This window comes from Mastigoproctus giganteus, chromosome 6, assembly GCF_048544385.1.
Source record: "Mastigoproctus giganteus isolate SK-2022 chromosome 6, ASM4854438v1, whole genome shotgun sequence".
In the NCBI taxonomy this organism is placed as follows: domain Eukaryota; kingdom Metazoa; phylum Arthropoda; class Arachnida; order Uropygi; family Thelyphonidae; genus Mastigoproctus; species Mastigoproctus giganteus.
The window spans coordinates 158,077,860-158,096,259 of NC_143580.1; the positions used below are offsets into that span (position 1 = coordinate 158,077,860).

At 38.0% G+C, this 18,400-nt stretch overlaps 1 protein-coding gene across 1 annotated transcript in view; it reads right to left on the reverse strand.

The window, feature by feature from the left end:
• Fancl (E3 ubiquitin-protein ligase Fancl) overlaps positions 1–18,400 on the reverse strand; it is a 202,065-nt gene that overhangs the window by 81,361 nt on the left and 102,304 nt on the right. The window contains exon 6 of the mRNA XM_090375427.1: positions 17,447–17,600. Within this exon, the coding sequence (XP_090231553.1) occupies positions 17,447–17,600 (154 nt within the window). The remainder of the gene's footprint in view (positions 1–17,446; positions 17,601–18,400) is intronic.

Here is an 18,400-nt window from a genome sequence, read left to right on the forward strand (position 1 = left end):
AATGAGCCAAAGGAATGATGCAAAAAAGTACTGTTAATTTTTAATGAACAAAAGCAGATAAGTGTTATCATTTGTTACACATAATAACAAGAAATTTCTAAACTGAAATTCTATATAGAAATCATATTTTGTAAAAGAAAATGCTGTTCTACATCAAATTAGGTGAGTGGAGCATACTTACAGCATGCTACATTTACAAGGTTCACCAATTTCAACAGAATATCCTTTAAAAACCTTATTTTCTTGGTACATTTTCCGAAATTTAAAGCATTACACAGCAGTTTTGGAACCTAGCCTTATCTGTGTAAACCCCTGCCCACAAACATGTTACACCTTAGAAATGCCACTCTGGGCATTTGCAAATTTTTCTTTCTGTTCTTGGAATAGTCTGGCTTGATTCCTCTCACTAACCACCCTACCAACCCTTTGCATCATCTTCAAATAGACATTAAACTTGATATCCCTAAGACAATATTATTAATAAATAGTGAAGACAGCACAGGAGATCAGCACTGAATCTTGACTGTCTCCAGTAATAAAATTAATCCAAGAAGAGACTTGCTCCTAATGTCACCTTACTCTAAAATTAGTAAAGCATTCTTACATGTGGAAAAGCATCAAAGGCTTTACTGAAATCTAATTATATTTAGATTATATTAATTTTTTGCATCATTCCTTTGTTACTGCATCATAATCACATTGGTCAGACAATGTCTTTCCTTGTAAATCCATGCTGCACTTGTCACATAACTGTCAAGATGATCCTGCATTACTTCTTTAACCACTGACCACATTTTTCCTAGAACAGAAGTCAAGGTTTACAAGCTCTCCCCAGCTTACGTAATATTTGACTTATGGAAATTAGACTTTACGTACGTTTTTTCCAGCCGGTACAAACTTAAAAAAATAGTGGAAACATATTTTGCATCCTGTAGGAATAAATGGAGGTATTGCAAAAATATCGTAATGTGAACCCAATAGTACATTGTTTTGGTAATTCGTTCCAAGACCCCGGAAGTACCGTATTTCCCCATGTATAAAACGCATCTTTTTCGAAAAATTTGGGGTCAAAAAACTGGGTGCGTCTTATACAGTGGTTGTAGATTTTTTTACTTGCATTTCCCGCATTGTTGCGCTTGTTGTCTTTGCGCTCATTGTTTCGCACTTGTTACCGGTATATTAGGTTACGTTTTGCCACATTCTGCCAAGAAATGGCTCAGAAAAGATTTTCGTACAGTGCTGAATTCAAGTTATGAGGAGTTTTAGCATTAGCATTAGCATTAGTAGAGGCATTTGATGCAAGAAAGCAAGCTTATGCATACAGCATCAGCCAAAAAAAAAACCCACTTCCACTTCACCCCTCTGTTCATTCAAAATACCTGTCTAGCTGAGCCTTAAACTTATTTAGGCTATCAACCTCCACCACAAGGGATGGAAGTCTGTTCCACCAACCAACCACCCGCTGGCTAAAGGCAAATTTCCGCACGTCTATCCTACATCTGTCTTTCCTCAATTTGAATTTATGCCCTCTCAGGTGATTTTTCTGAGATAGAGGAAGAATCCCATCAGCATTGAGCATGCTTAAACCATTCAAGGCTTTATACACCTCTATCAGATCACCTCGCTGGTGCCTAGTCTCCAGACACTGTAATTTGCAAAACTTAAGCCTTTCTTCGTAAGAGCACCCCTTTGTTCCATTCACTAATCTTGTTGCCCTTCTCTGTACTCGTTCCAGCAGCTCTACATCCTTCTTGAAATGAGGCCTCCAGACCTGTATACAGTACTCTAGGTGTGGCCTGACCATTGCCTTATACAATGGAATAATCACCTCCTTATCCCTGCTGGAAAAATTCCTGTATATCATTGACAATACTCTATGAGCTACTCTTGCAGCCCGTCTGCACTGCTCAGAGAACTTCATATCTGCCTGCACAACCACCCCCAAGTCCCTTTCATTCTCTACCACTGTCAGTGTAGTACCACAGAGTTGATACGTTGCTCTGGGGTTGCTGTTTCCCATGTGTAGTACTTTACATTTGTCAATGTTAAACTTCATTTGCCACCTCTCAGCCCATCTGCTCAACCTTTCCAGATCCTGTTGCAGCAGCATAGTGTCAGTAGTGTCCTTGACAACCCTGCCAACCTTTGTATCGTCTGCAAACTTGGACATTAAGCTTGATATACCATCATCAATATCATTTATAAATACAGAAAACAATAATGGACCCAACACTGAGCCCTGAGGGACTCCACTAATAACTTGAGTCCACGATGAGCAGTGTCCATTTATTACCACTCTCTGTCTTCTCCCCCTCAACCACCCCTTTATCCATAGCAGCAATTTGCCTCCAAAGTCACACTGCTCCAATTTGTGTAGCAGTCTTCCATGTGCAACAGTATCAAAAGCCTTTCTAAGATCCAAGTATATAATATCAAAGTTATTCCCTGCATCCAGTTCTTTTGTGACTGCATCATAGTATCCAATCAAGTTGGTCAGGCAAGACTTCCCCTTAACAAAACCATGCTGTGTCTGAGCTATAACTGAAGTCTTGTCTAAATGATCCTGCAGTGCTTCCTTAACCAGTGCCTCCATTAAATTTCCTGGAACAGAAGTTAAGATCACAGGTCTATAATTACTTGTGTCAGCCTTTGATCCTCCTTTGTGAATTGGGGTCACATTTGCACATTTCCAGTCTATGGGTACCTCCCCTGAGTCCAAGGAAGCTCTCATAATTATGGCTAAGGGTTTGCTTACTTCCTTTGCTGCCTCCTTTAATATAACTGGATAGATCCCATCCACCCTGGGTGCCTTTCTTGTGTTTATCTTCAACAGTTTCTCCTCCACTTTACTCCCAGTTATTTCAAGATTCTGTAGCTTACTGCTAGAGTTGAATACACCTCTGGCATTCCCCTTGCTGAATAACTCCTCATGTGTGAATGTCGATGCAAAATATTCATTTAGTTTGTTAGCTACCTGAGCAGGATCATCAACAGTTGACCCATCAATATCAAGTGGACCAATCTGATTCATCCCCTTCCTTCTAGAGTTTACATAAGTAAAGAACTCTTTGCTGTTTTTCTTTGCATCCCTTGCCAAGGATTTCTCGTAATCTGCCTTCTTCCTTCTGCCATATGCCTCATTAGTTCATCTGACATCCATTTTGGCCTAAACCTTGAACAATATTTCTTAGTTGGTATGTAAAGCCTAGTAGCTTCCAAGATAAGTTCTTTGAATGGTTCCCATTTTGAATTTGCTGTTGGTAACATCATCAGTTGGTCCCACTGTATAGAATTTAAATACTGTCTCAGTCCATCGTAGTCGCCTTTACGGAAGCAATAACCCTTCCCTTTACCCCTAATGGTAGTTACCTCTTTCAGTAAATCCCACTTCAGCACACTGTGATCACTGCCACCTAGTGGTTCATTTATCTGCAGATTCTTAATGCATGAAGAATCACTGCTGATAATCAAATCAAGAGTATTACTCCCTCTAGTTGCCTCCCGAACATGCTGATGTAGAAAACAATCATCCAATAAATCCACAAAAGCCCTGCTAGTGCGTGAGTAACCAGCCCCCAAATTCCAGTCAATATCTGGGAAATTAAAATCTCCCATTATAAGACTCTCTGATTTACTGGCCCACTCTATTTCCCTGTACAGTTCCTTATTATACTCATCAGAGTCATTAGGCCTATAGCACACACTCCTACTCTCAATTTTGATCTCCCAATGCTTATGTCACACCAAACTGACTCAACATGCACTGTCCAGCGATGCCGACTGGCTTCACTTCCTTGGTTTTTATGTGTTTCTTAACTAATAGCATAACCCCTCCCCCCTTCCTATCCTGGTTATCCTTTCTGTAGACGTTGTACTCCCCAAATTGCAGTTCTGCATCCCTTATATCTGTGTGACGCCACGTCTCTGATATCCCAACAATATCTGCCTTTGATGTTTTGAGCAATACCTCAAATTCATCAAATTTATTTACTAAACTCCTAGCATTGGTGTACACGCAAGTATTATTATTATTATTTTATTATAATAATAATAATAATACTTGCCTGCACCTGTTTCTATTCTTAGCTACCCTAACACAACCCATGTGTTTACTTGTACCGCAATGGCTCCCAGCAGTCTCTGAAATACCATGCATCTTGTTTTTCAGGCTTCTGCTCATTCTAATAGAAGCAGTGCAAGAATCTCTTTCTCCTCTGCCAGTGGCTACTGTCAATCTATTGGTCTTTGTCTCCCCCCAAGCTAGCAGTTTTCAGACCCACCTAACACTGCCTCGATAGCATCAGCAAATATTCTTGTACCCTTTCTATTTAAGTGTATCCCATGCCTGTAGAAGCAATCTCTCCTGTTAACAAGTACAGTCCAGGCTGAAAAAAATTCTACCCCTTGAGCCTTGCACAATCTTTCCAGGGCCGAACTGATCGACAAGGCTCTCATCATATACTCCCTCCTATCGTGTCTGGGCAGAATTGCAGACACTTTCAAATTCAACCCTAATTCACGGCTTTTGTTCAGCAGTGACCTGTACTTGTTAAGTAATTCTGCCGGTCTCCTACTCTTAATATTATTAGTGCCAACGTGTACAACTATATCACCTTTTGTGCCCTTAAAAGATGATATTCGCTCTACAACGTCATCAACCTTTGACCCTGGCAGACATACCCTGGTCCTGTTCCACCTATCTTTTTTACAAAGCATGTTCCCCATTTCCCTGACAATAGAGTCACCAACAACTACTAGTTCCTTCGGGACCAGTGCATTCTGCCTTGGGGGTTGCCTCTGTGTCACGCGATGCCCAAGTGCAAGCTCTGGCGTTGATGTGGGCAGCTGAGAGCTTGATGGGCCCCTCAATTTAGTTTCTTCGAGGGCATCCACCCTGTCCTTCAAGCTCTCACATAGGCCCACAAGCATGCCGAGTTGTTGCCTGATATCGATACACTCCTTGCATCGCGCACACACAAAGACATCGCCCATGGCAGTATCATGTCCCGTACCCGATTGCTCTGCAAACATCAAGCAAACAATGCATTTTATAAGGCTGTGAGTCAGAGGACAACTGCCCCCCTCAGTTCTGCTCTGAGCCACAGCACTTCCATTAGCTTGAGCCTTTTGCTTTGCTGCTCTGGTCTGAGTCATGATTCTATTAATTAATTAATTAATTATAATTAATTATGTTATGTTATTAATTATGTTAAATATAATTAATTATATTACGTTTGTAATCTAAGTCGTTATATGTATTTATTTAAACGTACAATTTAACTGCTAACGAAGTTCAACTAATGCTATCTAGTACGGTATATAACTATCGTATCACAATGGCGGGAAATTTACGAACGGTAGCGGAGTTGAAACACGTGGAAACCCTTACCGATACTTTTATGCAATTACAAGGCCGAGAAAAGAATAAATACACCAAATTAATCAGAAAATCACAAAATAATGTTATACTACTAAATTTAAATCAAAAGTTTTAGAAAAACAATAATTTCAAATCAATAAATAAGAAAAAAAATCCACTTAGCGGCTTTGAACACGACCGTCTCTAGTAGCCTCGTCAGCAGACTCTGTCAGTAGTCTTTCCAATCATTGAGTTATCTCTACCTTTTATTGCTCTCATTTCAGCTCCAAAAATTGCTTCCTTTGCACAGCCTTTTAATTCTTAGTGTTTTATCGTTTTTTTTTTTTTTTTTTTAATTTCCAGGAAAAGTTTTTTTTTTAATATTCACTAAAAAATGTAAATATTTAAAAAAAATGCTGTTCTTTCTATACTTCCAAAAAAGCAAACTGTCAAACAAATTTTCCAAAAAACTATTTTTATTAATTAAAATTATTTTTTTTTAAATATTGCACAAAATATAAAACATGAAACTATTAGCATCTTCACTTCCCTGTTTTAAAAACTGTTAAGCAAGCAAAATTTCAAACCTATAGATGCATCATACTTCTGCTTGTGAAGTATATAAATATTTTTTAAAAAATTCAACTGTCCTACTGAAAAGACAGTGTGTTCCAGCAGGATAATGCACCTTGCCACATTGCCGGTATTGTTCAAGGGTGGTTGGCCAAACATGAAAGTGATTTCCAGGTTCCTACCATGAGCTCCAAACACAAATCCCATATATCTTTGGGATTACATGGATCGACAGATCTAGCATTTGGATACTCTACCACAAACTATCACTGTGTGATGCAAGTCTTGAAAATGGTATAATACACCTCCTACAACATTTAGAGGATTTAATCCATGCTTTGCTGTTCAGCAGCAGTACTAGCAGCAAGTGGAAGACACACCCACTATTGGGTAGGTGGCCATAATGTTTTGACTATGGCCAGTATGTGGTCATAGTTTCAATCTCAATGTCTATTTCCAACTACATTCTGAAAAATCCCATCTATTTTCTGACAGAAACTCAATTATAGTTGATTTAACCACTATTCGTCACAGTTTCCTCAAATTATTCAATTCACTTTAAATGTGGTGCTTGAGCATATGTCTCCACTGTGATGTTCCTAGCCAGAGACTTCCTAACTTGGAATCTCCTCTGGCTTAAAATATCTCTGTCCTTTTCTGTTGTTGTATTAGGCTAAAAGGAGCATCAATGACTAGGCTATATTGCTCTGTGTATATTTTCTGTAAATTGCATGTTCTGAGGTCAATTTTCTGTTCGTTGAATGAAAAACACAAGTTCTGGGAGAAATCCTATTCTGTCAAATTTATCTGTTGCCTCTATCGTTCTTCCAACTCCATCAATCATTCAGAACTCTTTGACTTCCTTTCTTCGAAACTCTACTTTCTCCAATCTTACTTTGCCAACAATGAGGTAATTTTAACATTCACAACTCCAGTTGGTTTTTGTTTTCTAGTCAAGATCCTGAGGCTTTTGTGATTACTACTAACTGTACCCAGATTTTCATTTAACTACCAGAATACTAGATCATTTTACTCTTGATCTTTTTCTCACAAACAATCCATCAAAGTACATGGTAAATGTTAGTGTTCTCCTAGGTACCCCAGATCACAACTAGGTGATGGTCTCTTCTTCAATGGGGCCCTCTCTGTATATCTCTTGTAGCCATTCTCAGCCTTATGTTGTTTGGCCTTACATGAATGCAAAATGGGATGATCTGCAAAATTTCTATTCTGATTTTCCATAGTTGGATTGCTGTTTTGAATCCTCTGATCCTAATGTTTGCTCATATTGCACCAGTGAAATTATTCTTCATTTTCTGCATACAGTAAAGCTCTAAACAATTGTAAAACAGTCATTGGTCAATCCAAACTTGATTTTGAATAAGCTTTGAGTAGAAAACATGATTCTTGTGTAAATGGTAGGGGGGCAATCTGGTCTCTTGCCAAAGCCATTGGTAGCAATTTCGCTCCATCTATACTCCTACCTCTGTTAAAATCTGATGGTTCTATTGCATCCTCAGCTAAAGATAAAGCTAACTTACAAGTATTCTACTTTTCTTCTAAATCTTGTACTGATGATCTTGATAAATCTCCTCCTACCATATGCAGGAAGTCCCCTCAATGCCTCCTGTGGTCTTTTGAAAGAAGAATGTTAGAAGACTTCTAAGCAATCTTGATGAAAAAGAACACTTCAGGTCCTGAGCATTTCTCCACTTGTTCACAAAATTTGTGCTCCTGTTTTGTGTAACCTTTTTGCACTTTCTTATTCTATTGGTGTCTTTGTTTTACCTTCTTATAGGTAATTTTCTCATATCCAGTCGCTCCCTAAAAAATGGTGACAAATCTCTACAATCCAATTATCACCCTATTGAATTTACCTCTTCTCTTTCCAAGGTAATGGTAGAGAAATCTATCAATAGCTATCTCTTAAACTATCCTAAACTAACTTAAAACCATTTAAACAAACTCTTAAACTCTTTTGAAACTTTTCATCTGATCAGTAATCACCAGTATGGATTTTGAAAGTGACAATCTACTGGTCATATATTTTGTTACTTTGGGCAAATTCGATGGAATAGTTTGATGAAACTCCAGCAGCTGCTCTTGACATTTCTAAAGCTTTTTATTCCATTTGTCATAAGGGTTTTCAAAAGAAGCTTGCATCATGTGGACTGCCAACAGTGTTCTGCAATTGAGTATCCAGTTTTAGTATTAGCCATATAGTGAAAGGAAGCCATGGGCTTTTGCTGCACTGGGTAAAAAAAAAAAAACCCAAGAAGATAAGAAAATACAAATTATATGCTTCCCTCCTCATATAGATAATTATCCAGTTGACCTTTGAATTTATTGAAACTGTCGGCCCCAACTACCCATGAGATAAATTGGCCAAACAATCAATGATTCGCTAGCTAAAAGAAAACTTCCTACAATCTAATCTAAACCTCAACCCTGTAATTTAAATTTATGGCCCCTAGGTCTGGAATTCTTTATAACAGTGAAATTTCCCCCTTCATTCATTTTACTAACCCCTTTCAGAGCCTTATAAACCTCAATAAGGTCACCTCTGAGATGCCTGGTTGCCAAGCTCTGTAGCCCAACATAATCGGTCTTTCCTCATACAGTCGTCCTTTTACTGATCTCACCATTTGAATTGCCCATCTTTGGACCCTTTCAAGAATCTCAATGTCTTTTTTTTCAGATGAGGTCTTCATACTTGAACACAGTATTCTGAATGTGGTCTTACAATTGCTTTATACAGTGGGATTATGACCTACCTCCCTATCTCTACAGGATAACGTTGTTGTTGTCATATTGATAAATCATCGATATGACACCATGGGTTTTCCTGGCTGCACTGCTCAGAAAACTTCATATCTCCTAGTATCGTAATCCCCAGATCCCTTTCTTCTCCCACTGTTTTTATTTTAACTTCAAGTGTATAATTTATTTTGAGGTTTCTATTCCCCAACTGAGACCTTGCATTTTGCTGCATTAAAACACAGCTGCCTTCTCTGACCATCTTTGAAGTTTGTTCAAGTCATCCTGAAGGAGCGCTTCTTGGCACTGATCATTAACGACACTGCCAATCTTTACATTGTCAGCAAATTTTGACATCACGCTTCTAACCCTTATTCATGAAAATAAGAAACAACAGTGGTCCAAGAACTGATCCTTAGGGGATCCCACTTATGACATTACAATCTGAATGACATTACAATTGTAGAATTACAATTCTACAATCTGAAGAATATCCAATAATCACAACCCTCTGCCTTCTGCCCTGCAGCCAGCCAGCAATTCATATTAGAATCTTTCAGTAATTCCCTCTTCATTCATATCTGTTCCAGCTTATACAATAATTTTGACAAGCAACCAAGTCGAATGCTTTGCTAAAATCCAAATAAACTATGTTGGAATTGTTCCCTACATCCAACTAATAAGTAACTTTATCAAAATAGCCTATTAAGTTAGTTAAATGCAATTTTCCCTTAACAAAACCATGATGTGTTTCCTTCAGAATGCCATATCTATCTAAATGTTAGTGGATTGCACTTTTAATAACTGCCTCTAAGATTTTCTCTACCACTTAAGCTAGACTAACCAGTATGCAGTTATTGACTTTGCTCTTAGAGCCACTATTATGTATTCGAGATATGTTGGCACTTCTCCAGTTCAAAGTCACCCTAATAATTAATTTCAATGGTTCAATACACTCTATGGCAGCCTCCCTCAAAATTACTGGGTATATGCCATCAACTCCAGGCACCTTACTTGCCTTTATGCTCAAAAGTTTTTCTAATAAACAGTCATCAGTTATTTTGAAATCACTAATTTCACGTAAGTCAGCCTCACTCACTCAGCCTCTCTTCAGCATAATGGGTCTTTTGTCAGTAAAAACTAATGCAAAATACCTATTCAATTCATCAGCAATGTCAGCTCAATTATCCAAGACTTTCTTATACTCAGTGCACAAGGGTCTGATATGATTAGCTTTCTTCTTCATTGTATTCACATACATGAAAAATTCATTCCTCATTCTTTTCTCTCTTAGTCAATGCGTTCTCATATGCAGCTTGGCCTCCCTAAACTTATTTGTAGTACTATTACAGATCAACTTGTACCTGATGTAGCCTTCAGTTCTTTTCATCGTTCTATAACTATCTCATGCTATCTTTTTCTGTTCTATTTGACCAGCCATCTCTGCAGTTATCTATTTCAGCATATTCCTCCAGCGATATTTTCTTAATGATATATATGTGTTTGTGACTTTTGTGAATTTCGCTTTAAAAGAATTCCATAATTCAAATATTTGCCCTCACTTGGCAATCTTCCCAATTAATAGATGCCATACGGTGCCTTAAACAGTCCAAGTCTGCTCTCCTGAAGTTAAAACATATGCCTTTAACTACTGCTCCATCTTTCTACATCTTCTAACTAATGATTGTGTGATTGCTTCCTGACAATGATAACTGTACTGTTAAGCTCTGTGATGTCATCTGATTCTTTAGTAATAATATTATTGTTATTTGATTTTTTTTAGGAGCATTAGCATCTAAGGCCATATTGCTCCGGGGGATATGCGGTGGTCAATTTCCTGACCTTTCCGCAACCTCCTTATTTGGTGGTCACAGGCTCGAACCCTGGTCTGATCAAGAAGCGTGTGCTATGCACTGCTGCTCCTGCCCACCTGGCTATGGAGGCACCTTAGTAGTAGTAATAATATGGTCAAGAATATTCCCATCCCTGGTACTTTCCCTAACATGCTGGTACAAATAATAATCATCTAGTTCATTTTAAAAAAAATTTTTCCCACTTATTTCAATCAATCTGAGGCAGATTAAAGTCACCCATAATAAGACAATTGCACTTGCTTACCCATTCCATTTGCATGTGGAGACTCTAGTCATACTCTTCACAATCTTCCAGTCTGTAGATTACTCCCATTCTCATTACACCTTTGCTTCCAAGTAATCCACACCACATGGATTCTATGCTGGCAGATGTAACTTCAGATTCAGCAAAAGCTCTTTAAGCACTCAGGCTGCTTTTGAGTAGAAGCATGACCCACCACCCATTTTATCTTTCCTATATACATTATATATACCGTAGTGGAACTCTTCAACCCCAATTTCTGGTTGGAATCACGTTTCTGTTTGCCCTACTATGTCAGCATTAGTTGTCCTAGCAAGGAGTTCAAATTCAGCAATTTTTATTGACAACACTCCTGACATTATTGTAGACCCAGTTGAGACTAAGTAATCTTCTACAGTTTAATACCTTAACAAACCCCTTGAAGTTATTTAGGTTTGTTTCCCTAGCTTTATCTTCCCCATCATTTTAAACATTGCTACTCTCAGAAGGTCTCACCAAAATCGGCTGTTATGGCAACAAACAAGAATTCTTGTTTCAGCGAGAGCTATGCAGAAGAAAACTTCTACACAGCTCTCATTGAGATCACTCAGGATGTATTCCAGAAAAGGCATTCTACCCACCTGAGGTACACATTACCAGTTTCAGGACAATCCAACTGATGACACTAGCGCCCTACAGATTCTTGCAAGTGCAGAGCCAGTCGACTTGCTGATTCTGGAGAAACTCCTACGATATCGAACCAAGAACAACTTGCCTTTGGAGTTGATGGGTGTCTGTTGTTGCCCCAATGTGGGAAGAATATACGGCAGACTCGACTTGAAGGTTGAAAGAAAGAATTTTGCTAGAGGTTCACTGCCTATGGCAGGAGCGTTGGACGACATCCTCTAAGGGCAGAGTGACGTATGAGATGATGCCTGACATCTTACGCTTAGAACAGATATGCAAGTGGCCTAAACTTGGAGTTTTCCAGGCTATGGTTGTTACTGGACACGGACTTCGGTTGCGGCTTCATCAACTGGGCCTTGCGGACAGTGATCGCTGTCGTTGCGGGCAGATTGAGGATAGCCAGCATGTAATTTTTCAATGTCAATTATATGACGTGCCAAGGCAGAGGCTGCTTGGCCAGTTAGGTGTATCCACTCCTCATGTGATGCAGAAGCTCTTTGAAAATGAAAGTATATATAAAGTTTTTATAATGTATCTTAAAAATGTAAATATCATACATAGTGCTCAGGGCACTACTTGAACTATTAGGTTCAAATATTCCTGCATGTTTGCGGATGTTAGTTTTATATTACAACTGCTTGTCGTTGCTGAATTGTATATTATGTACATGGTACTTTTGATCTCAAAATTGAAATATAAACTTTTGATTTAAATTATATTATATAGATTTTGATTGTGGTTTTGATCAAAGCAATCAGAATTCTACTCACTTAGAGTGTTGTTAAAATGGTGCAAATAAGGGTAGTAGCAACCTGCCTCCACGGGGCTAGGGATGGTAAACTTCCTGGCAGTAAGGTGAGTCCTTGCGGCTTGGAAGGCCAAATAGGTCGATGTAAATAGTTAAATTGCATTGTTGAGCTTTTGCTCGGGGAACGCTGCAATGAGTGTAAATATGATGATGATGCCACTAGCCCCGGTTCCCCTTTCACCTGATCATCCTCCATATTTCTAGCTATACCCTCCTTTCTTGCGTACACTGTGTACTTCCCTGACTCTTACCTTTTTTTTTTTTGTCTCCGTTCAGGAAGCTCTGGCGGAGACAAGCCAGAGAATAATGGGCAGCCTGGCTACCTCCTAGTGAGTGTGGACAAAGTGGAGTCCCACCAGGGGCCCTGCGGCCCAATTCCAGGACACTCAACAAAACCTAATGCAATATGTCATATACAACACACAACACTTTTCTGGCATTTACAGTAGTACTGTATTTCTTTACAGCGTACATAATGGCACAGATATGGGAAACCACAGGTGGTGCCTGACCCTAATACTATGCACACTATGATGACACTAGCTCTTTGCACCTGAATACCTTTGGGTTGTTAGGTGCCACTGACATCTGGCTTTCCAGATATGGGATGCCAACATGGTGCGCTCCTTTGCAGACCTCCTTTGTTCTGCAAACTGTCTTCCTTTCCCTGACAATGGGTGGGATTCCAATGCCAGGGGTGATTCCCACTTCTCCCTTCCCACCTCTTCATTCTGCCAGAGGATGCTTTCTTTCCTCATCCTTGTTCCAACTTTGATTTCATCCTTTTTAGTATCTCCTCATTCACTCATACTCTCTCTCTCTCTACTTTTTTTTTTTTTTTTTGCTTTTGCTGAGTCTGAAGTTATGTCTGCCAGCATAGAATCTGTGTGGTGTGAGTTAGTTGGAAGCAAAGGAATAATGGTATTGCGAAGAATATGATGTTTATTATGGTTGACTTTAATCTGCCCCAGATCGATTGAAATAAATGGCAGGGGAAGCGCACCATGGAAATATCTTTTTTAAATAAACTAAATGATTATTATTTGTAAAAGTACGTTAGAGAAAGTACTAGGGGTGAGAATATTCTTGACCTCAGCATTCAACATTACTAATGAATCAGATGGCATCATAAGGCTTAAAGTACAGAAACTATTGTCAAGAAGTGATCACGCAATAGTCAGTTGGAAGATGAAGAAAGATGTTGCAGTAGCTAAAGGCACTATAGTGGCATAGTGTTTGGGTAAAGTGCCAGCAGCAGTATTAGTATTAGCAATGGTCACATGATGCAAGGAAGCCTACGGCTTATGCTGCACCAGTCAAAAAAAATAATAAAATTAAATTTAAAAAAAAATAAAATAAATAAAATAACAAAAATCAATAAAATAAAATAAAATAAAAATAATAAAAAAAAATAAAAATAAAATAATAATAATATAAAAAAATAATAAGAGAAAAGGAAATAGACAACCTATGCGTTTCCCTCCTCCCGTAGGTAATTATCCAGCTGACCTTTGAATTTCCCCAAACTATCAGCCTCTACCAACCCCTGTAGGTAACTTATTCTGGTAATTTATAACTCACTGGCTAAAATAAAACCTCCTGCAATCCAAATTAAACATCTCACCCCCGTAACTTGAAATTATGGCCCCTTGTTCTAGAATCATTTATAACTGTGAAAATTTCGTCCTCATTCATTTTGCTTATGCCTCTCAGAGCCTTAAATACCTCAATCAAGTCTCCTCTAAGGTGCCTAGTTCCCAAGCTCTGCAACTCACATATTCAAAGTCTTTTCTCATATGGACGCCCTTTTGCCGATCTCACCAGGCAAGTTACCTGTCTTTGGATCCTTTCAAGAAGCACAATGTCTTTCTTGAGGTGCAGTTTCCATACTTGAACACAGTATTCCAAGTGTTACTTAACAAGAGCCTTATATAATGTGATTATGATGTCCTTATATCTACTAGAAATTGTTCAATCAATCATTGACAGGACACCATGGGCCTTTCTTGCAACCAGTCTACAATGCTTGGAAAACCATGTCTGACCGTATCGTAATACCTAAGTCCCTTTCCTCCATTACTGGCTTTAGTTCAACTCCGCCAAGTGTATAAGTTATTTTGAGGTTACTGTTCCCCAGGTGCAATACTTTGCACTTTGCTGGATTAAAGCATAGCTGCCATTTTTCTGACCATTCCTGAAGTCTATCTAGATCACTCTGAAGATGTTCTGCTTGGCGGTGATCATTAACTACTCTACCAATCATTACATCATCTGCAAATTTAGACATCACACCCTCTCTTCCTTCATCGATGTCATTTATGAAAATCAAAAATGACAGTGGTCCTAATACTGATCCTTGAGAAAACCGACTTCTTACTTCAACCCAATCTGAGGAATAACCATTTATCACAACCCTCTACCTCCTGCTCTGAAGCCATCCAGCTATCCATTTAAGGATTTTCCCTGTGATTCCAACCTGTTCCAACTTATAAAGTAACTGCTCATGTGAGACTGAGTCAAATGCTTTGCCGAAATACAAATAAACAATGTTGAAATTATTCCCTAAGTCCAGCTCTTGAGTGACCCGGTCAAAATAGCTAACTAGATTAGTTAAACATGCTTTTCCCTTCACAAAATCATGCTGATTATCCTTCAAAATTCCATTTCTATCTAAATGATCCTGAATTCTACCCTTGATCATTGTGTCCATGATTTTAACTACTACTGAAGTTAAACTAACCGGCCGGTAATTTCCTACTTCACCCTTATGTATGGGAGATACATTGGCACTTTTCCAATCCAACAGAATCACTCCCAAGTTCAGTGATGCTCTCATAATTAGCCTCAATGGTTCAATGCACTCACTTGCTGCCTCCCTAAAGATTATAGGGTATAGGCCATCAACCCCAGGAGCCTTACTGGCCTATAGGCTCTACGATTTTTAAATTAAATAAACATGTGAAATTTCAACATCATTAATTAAATTTTTTTCAACTTCAGTCCCATAATTTCTCATTGATGTAAAGTGTTTTATTTCTATAAATATCGATGCAAAGTAACTGTTGAGTTCATCTGCAACTTCAGTTGGGGTATGTAATATTACCCCACGTCTATTACATAAGGATTCAATCTGGTTTGTCCTCTTCTTTACATTTATATATGCGAAGAATTCCTTATCCCCCTTCTTTTCTCTCTTTGCCAGCAATTTCTCATAATCTTCCTTTACCAGCCTAACCTTTTCTGGCACTATTACAGATCAATTTGCAGCTGTTATAGGCTTCATTACTTTTTATTTCTCTGTTAACTTTTCAATGCCATCTTTTTCTGCTCAAGTAATCTGGCAACTTCATTATTTATCCAAATTATAATCATTCTCGTTGAGTATTTTTTTAAGGTATACATAATTCAATTGTATTTGCTCTCTGTGCGATATCTACCCAGTTAATAGAGGCCATGCAGCACCTTAAGCCATCGTAATTTCCTTTCCTGAAATTATAACCCATTCCTTTGCCTTTAACTAATGCTACTCTCTCTCTCTCTCTCTCTCTCTCTCTCTCTCTCTCTCTCTCTCTCTCTCTCTCTCTCTCTCTTCATCCTCCGCTGCAGCACTTTGTGATCACTTCCTACTACTGGTTCCTGTACTGTCAGCCCTATTATGTCATCTGGTTCATGGGTGATGATGAGGTCTAGAGTATTCTTTTCCCTAGTACTTTCCCTGACATGTTGATACAAATAGCAATCTACTAGTTGATCTAAAAATTTTGTCTCCCATGTGGATTTTCCTTCCAATTTGCTCCAGTCAATTAGAGGCAAATTAAAATCACCCATAATAAGACATTGATGCTTACTTGCCCATTCCATTTGCATGTAGAGGCTCTCATCATAATCTTCACAATCACCTGGCCTGTAGATTACTCCCACTCTCATTATACCTTTGCTCCCAACAATCTCACACCATACAGATTCTACAGTATCATGCGAAACGTCTGAAACCAGGAAAGCTTTCGTCGCACTCAGGCTGCTTTTGATAAGAAGCATGACCTCACCACCCCTTCTATCTTCCCAATCTTTCCTAAATACATTATACGTACCGTACTGAAACTCATCATCCTCTATCTTCAGGTGGCACCACGTTTCTGTAAGCCCTATTATGTCAGCATTACTTGTCCTAACCAGCAGTTCGAATTCATTCATTCATTTTATTGACGACACTTCTGACATTACTGCATAAACAATTAAGACTTAGTGTTCTTGTATAGTTAACTACCTTGACACACCCCTTAAAGTTATTTAAACTCGCTTCCCTGGCATTAACTGCCCACTCATTTGAAACGTTTCTGCCCTCAGAACATCTTGCTAATATGTTCTGTTGCAGTAACAAACAAGAACTCTTCAGATATGTGCAAGTATTACTTTAACTAATATTATCAGATAAACGCGTATGTATATTACCCTAGTTCCCCCAAACAGTTTCCCTGAACCTTTAAGGTATCCTCAATAATACTAGAAAAAACTCTTGCACCACCTTTGTTTAAATGTATCCCGTCTCTACAAAACAGATTCCTTCTACCTACAAGTGTGGTTCCCACATCTGCACCATAGCGCTCTTATGATGTATACAGAACCTCTGTAAAAGCTAGGAAAAGTGTTGAGTTGGGTTCTGTTGTTATGTTCTGGCTACTTGGCTGCATGGCCCCTCTAGTGGGACTCCACGTTAACTGATGCCACCACCACTGGGAGGTGAGCCAGGCTGACTCACATAATCAACTTTTCCCCTTCCTAATTATCCCTTCTACTTCTGTTTTGTAGAATAACCTTCCTTCAAAATACATTACTGTTTTCATATAAAATATTATATTAACTGTAACTGACATATTTTTTAAATATCTGTTAGGTTTGCAATTTTTTTATCCACTACTAAGAAACTGGGAAATTTTGATAACTAATACCAATAAACAGACAATAGTGAAGAATAAATTCATTTAGATGAACCTTACTCAATACCAATAATGAAAATTACAATAACCTACATTTAATAAGTTTTATCTTACTAGTATGACTGGTTCTTATTATTACTAAAAGGGGGGGGGGGAAATAGGCCCAGCTATTTGGTTAAAATTCTTTATGGTGGGTGGGTGGGTGTGCGTGAGAGTGATTTATTCACTTACTCAGTGCAATTCTTCTTTTGCATTCCTTTCTGGATGGCTTTTCTGGCTCTAAAACCCAAGCTTGGTTATCAAACTCCTCCATATAATTCCAAAAAGACTGGAAATATTCCAGCTCAGCAGAAAACTGATTAAACATATCTGAAATTGTAGTGTTCTATAAAAAATATATAAAATGATAATTAATTCTACAAAACAGTTTTCAAACATAAGCATAATTCATTAATATACCATTTTCTCTTTTCTAATTTTTCTGTAATGCCTATTAATATTAATAATTTGTCAACTGCATATTAATGTAGTTATTTGAAGGTTTTATGACAATATCTATATAAGTTCTATGCACAAATATTACAATCAGATGCAAAGAAGGCATTATCTTTAAAGTAGAAATATAAAATTATGTTTCTAAAGATAACTTCTAGATGACATCACAAAGACTAATAAATAATAGCATTTCATATTAAGCATTACATTAAATGTAGAAATTAAGTGAAATGTCATATATCACAAAAACATTCTGATTTGAGATATTCTTTAGTGGCACAGGGTGCAGTAATGAAGATTAGTACGAATATTTCAGAGAGCATCTCATCCTATATACAAATATCAGCTTTATTTCTGCCCAAACATTACTCTATCTGAATTATGAGAATTATGAGATATTTCATGGTACAATCTGTCACCCCCTTCATCAGTGACTGCAAGAACTTCAAATGAAATATTATTAATATTTTATAACCAGCTAATTCATGGACTTTTAGAAACTAATCATAATTTACTTGGTAGTCAGATGTTAAGTATATGTAGTATAAGTAATATCTGACTTTTAAACAGTACTTGAAGGAAATTTTTTAATAATATATTTTGAATACCTAATATTATCTGGAAATCTAGTACAGGAGCTTTCGGCAGCAGCGGCCACCTTCTTCAGCTATAGTGGTGCTGCAGGATGAC